The sequence below is a fragment of the Neophocaena asiaeorientalis genome, unplaced genomic scaffold (assembly GCF_003031525.2).
Source record: "Neophocaena asiaeorientalis asiaeorientalis breed wild unplaced genomic scaffold, Neophocaena_asiaeorientalis_V1.1 scaffold521, whole genome shotgun sequence".
In the NCBI taxonomy this organism is placed as follows: domain Eukaryota; kingdom Metazoa; phylum Chordata; class Mammalia; order Artiodactyla; family Phocoenidae; genus Neophocaena; species Neophocaena asiaeorientalis.
Genome location: NW_020174712.1, coordinates 1,884,378 through 1,889,098, shown reverse-complemented (window position 1 = coordinate 1,889,098; position 4,721 = coordinate 1,884,378). Strand labels below are relative to the sequence as shown.

The following is a 4,721-nucleotide window of genomic DNA, read 5'->3' as shown; positions in this document are numbered from 1 at the left end:
TTCCCAAAAAAAAAAAAAAAAAAAAAAAAAAAAATTTAACCAATGTAGAAAGATGATAAAAAAGTTTAAGTATCTGCATATCAGACATTTTTACTAGAAGACTTTTTAATAAAAAGTTTCTTTAGAATATGGATGTCCAAAACAGGAAGAGGCCAAAATCTAGACTATTCTTTCTATTTATAACATATGCATTAAAAATAAGAGCTTGAATGTTTTAATAATATTCAGTTAGACTTCAAAACTTTATTTTCAAGTAGTAAAATAATAAAAAGTAAACAGTGTTACCTTTAAAAAACAACAAAAAAAATATTTGAATCCCTCCAAAGTTTTAGAATTGCACTGAAATACATTTTTCAAACAGAATTTGAACAGTATTAAGTTTTCTAAATTGTTCTGTTCTGAAGTAACTTAAATGATGCGAAAGAAAAGCAGAAAATCAAAGGAAAAAAAGAAAAAAAGGAGGAAGAGAGATAAGAAAAGAAGGAAGGCAGGCAGGAAACAAAACTTCATTTCGGGAAATAGTAGTTTAAAATACAGAGCTACTGCTGAACAAAGTTTTAAATAATTACTACCTTGCCCTAAACCAGTGGTTGGCAAAGTTTTTCTGTAAAGAGCCAGATAGTAATAACTATTTCAGGCTTGATGAGCCATATGATCTCCCAGTTGCCACTATTCAACTCTGTAGCCTAAGGAGCCAAAAACAATATATAAACTAACAGGTGTGGCTGTGTTCCAATAAAACTTTATTTACAAAAACAAGTGGAGGGCCACACGCAGCCTGCAGGCCATAGTCTGCCAAGCCCTGCCCTAGACTCAGGTTTGTATGGTGTCCTTGCAAACTTCTAGGGTTGACCAATAAATCATATGAAAAAGGTTGTTAGCTCCTCTTGGTCCATCTGAATGCGAGGCCTTGGGATTTAGGGTCACTTACCATAAAAACTAGCAAAGAGTTGTTCTATGGATTTCTCTACAAAATATTCCAACTTAGTGGCACTGTTAGCAGCTGTCTGGCAGTGACCCACAATTACCTATTACATACTTGCTCTGTGTTCTCTATTTTTTTTAATTAATTTATTTTATTTTATTTATTTTTGGTTGCATTGGGTCTTTGTTGCTGCACGTAGGCCTTCTCTAGTTGCGGCGAGCGGGGTCTACTCTTCGTTGTGGTGCACGGGCTTCTCATTGCGGTGGCTTCTCTTGTTGCGGAGCACAGACTCTAGGCGCACGGGCTTCAGTAGTTGTGGCTCATGGGCTCTAAAGCGCAGGCTCAGTAGTCATGGGGCACAGGCTTAGTTGCTCCACGGCATGTGGGGATCTTCGCAGACCAGGGCTCAAACCCGTGTCCCCTGAACTGGCAGGCGGATTCTTAACCACTGCACCACCAGGGAAACCCTCTGTTCTCTATTTTATGGCCCTGTAATGGGAGACATGTAACCAAGTTTGGAAAAGCTATGGGATCTCTCATGAACCTACATAAAAACAGAGGGATTTTAAAAGCAGCTGGGATGTTTGATGTCAGAAGAGGCTACCCAGGTAAAAGGCCAAAAAGAACAGCCTTCCTTCACAAGAGCATTAGTTCATGAACACATTTGTCCCCTTAAGTAATCTCACCTGGGATTCTCTTATCTTACTATTGAACGGGAAAGGAGTCGCCTGGAAGTTAACAGAGAAAGACAGACAGTGAAGAATATTCAGAAATAATAAAATGTTAGAAAATTTAAGATAATCAATAGGTTGAAGGGGTGGGCTCACGTCAGAACTTTTAAAGAGTACATGTAATTTCAAAACATATTACCGTCGACACTTGAACAAGGCAGGGGTTAGGGGCAGCGCCCCCCGTCGTGGTCAAAAATCTGGGTACTGCTATCTCTGCCTCAAAAACAGAGGAATTGATAAATGACTCACCCAAGGGCAGGAAGCTGAGATAGTCTGGTTTTGATTCCACATATCGTGATCTCTAATTGAACACAAACATTCCCTTACCCTTAGTTAATTTAAAGATCTATGGAAGGAAAATACAGATACTAGATTTATTGAAAAAAATTCATGGATAAATGGACTTGCACAGTTCTAACCCGTGTTGTTCAAAGGTGATAATTAGAAAACCCCAAAAGGAGGGGAAAAAATCACTGGGAGAGAAATATGAAGTTCCTTTGGGGCAACAGGAAAAGTGGGGAGACTCAACACGGTGGGTGACTATTTAAAAGTAGTCCCTCTGCCGTCTCCCCATGGGTGGGCTGCATTTCCCTACACCTTGACTTTGAGTTTGGCCAGGTTTGCTTTGGTCAATGAAATGTTAGTGGGCGTGGCATGACCAGAGGTCTGAAGAGCCCCAGAGCCCCTGGACTTGTTCTCTTGGGCCTCTGCCACCCCAACGAGCAGAATAGGTCCCCTTCTCCAAAGAGGACGGAGTACAGGTGGAACAGTCACCTGGCAAGTTCCAGCCTGGACCAGCTGACTCGTGGAGAACCCGCAGACCCACGAACTAAATAAATGTTCATTGTCATACATCACTGATGTTCTGTAACTGTTACCCAGCATTTGTGTAGCAAAAGCTAACAAATGCAGCCAACAGCTCATTTTACTGAGGTTTAAGGTCTCTTCTAGGTCGAATGAAAAATATGTCAAGTGTTTGTCGCTCATTTTTAACGTAAGCTCTGTTTCAAGCTAGGTATGGGTTGAGATCAGGCCAAGTTGGCAAACTGGTGGCCCAATAATGTGTTTTATTCGACTTGTATGTCGTCAGCATACACATGTTAAAATACACACACACATGCAAATTGCCATTGTTTAAGGAAATTTATAGATTTCACCTAAAACTGTATTTCCAGGTTGTCTTAAAAAATTAGAAGATTTGGCAACTCTGGGAGGGTTCTGTATTTTTTGGGGGGGCAGATACAATACACTGGAGCTGAGTAGTGGGCTGCTTCTCTTGAGACAGGACATGAGAATTCCTCAGCTTATCACCACTCCTAACATCTTCTAGCACTGGAGGCATCAGATACTATTCATACAGTGGCTGGGCTATTATCTTCTTTTTATAATACTTAAGAGAAAAAGACGATCCTGTAATCCCACTCCTGGGCATATATCTGGAGAAAATTCTAACTTGAAAAGATACATGCACCCCAATGGCCACAGCAGCACTATTTACTATAGCCAAGATGTGAAAACAACCTAAGTGTCCATCAACAGATGAATGGATAAATAAGATGTGGGGTGTGTGTGTGTGTGTGTGTGTGTGTGTGTGTGTGTGTGTGTGTATTTTCTCCCCCAATAGAATATTACTCAGCTGTTAAAAAGAATGAAATAATGCCACTTGCAGCAACATGGATGGACCTAGAGATTATCATACTAACTGAAATAAGTCAGACAGAGAAAGACAGATATATGTATATCAATATTACTTATATGTGGAATCGAAGAAAAGGATACAAATGAACTTATTTACAAAACAGAAACAGACTCAAAGACATAGAAAACAAACTTATGGTTACTAAAGGGGATAGCAGCGGTGTGGGGGGTGGTGGCAGAGATAAATTATGAGTTTGGGATTAACATGTACACACTACAATATACAAAATAGCTAAACAACAGCGATCTGCTGTATAGCACAGGGAACTACACTCAATATAGGGTAATAACCTATAATGGAAAATAATCTGAAAAAGAAAAAATATATATACATAATCACTTTGCTCTACACTTGAAACTAACAACACTGTAAATTAACTATACTCCAATAAAAGAATTTAAAAATTTAAAAAATTTTAAAAGGAAAAAGAACCATTTTGTTTAATTTTTTTCTTTTAAAATAAGGTCAGTTTAATTTATCAAATAACATACTCTTAAAACTCATCAGGCCGTGACACGAGCATGCAAGATAATGTTTATTTTTGACATGACTCTCTTTGTAGCTGAATCCCTTAGGACTCAAATTTTCAGTTGTTTCTGACCCGGTCCCACGAATGAAGATGTTCACGTACTTTAAGAAGGTGGTGTTGTAAAGGTTAAATGGAATTGTGGTAGTCTTTCACAGAATTCTTCAAGGATTCTGATTTAATTTCTTTCCCTCAGTGCCAATTAAAAACTATTACAGCTGAAGAAGGCAAATCATTTTTGAAGTGACACTAATGCTTTGGTTTTTAATTACAGAACTAAGAAAAGTTACTGGTCAGTTTTGTCAAAGATTTTTCTTTTCCTATTGAACTTAAACATGGGATGAACTGTCCATAGGAAGTCCCAGGACAGCCAGAGCACACATCCATTTGGGAAGTGCCTCATTCTTTTCTTGTTACCTGGGAAACAGGTGGTCAGGTGCTCCATCAGTGCTTCTTGGGTGACAGGTTTTCTTGCCGAGTTCATTGCAGAGATGGCCAAGCAAAGGATTTCCCCGAGTGGGATAAACTGAGATTGACTGATGGGAGACATACTGATTGGTGACACATCACCTGTAGAAAGACAGTTTTCAAGTAAGTGGTTCATTAAGACCCAGCCACTTGTCACACACACACCTCCACACACACAGGCGCCTCTCCCGTGACTCTCACCTGTTCCTTGTGCAATGAATACAATCAACCCTCAACACTGAGGTGCATTACAGCCATGTCCTCTCAGGTGGAAAGACGTGCACAGAACGGCGGAAGCTTCAATTGCTTCCACAAAGAAGACTTGCGTTTAAAACCTGAGATCTTGTTTAAATAGACTTGCTACTGAAAGGC

At 39.5% G+C, this 4,721-nt stretch overlaps 1 protein-coding gene across 1 annotated transcript in view; it reads right to left on the bottom strand.

The window, feature by feature from the left end:
• STOX2 (storkhead box 2) overlaps positions 1-4,485 on the bottom strand; it is a 22,541-nt gene extending 18,056 nt beyond the window's left edge. The window contains exon 1 of the mRNA XM_024759942.1: positions 4,299-4,485. Coding sequence (XP_024615710.1) covers positions 4,299-4,485 — 187 coding nt within the window. The remainder of the gene's footprint in view (positions 1-4,298) is intronic.
• Positions 4,486-4,721: the final 236 nt, after the last annotated feature.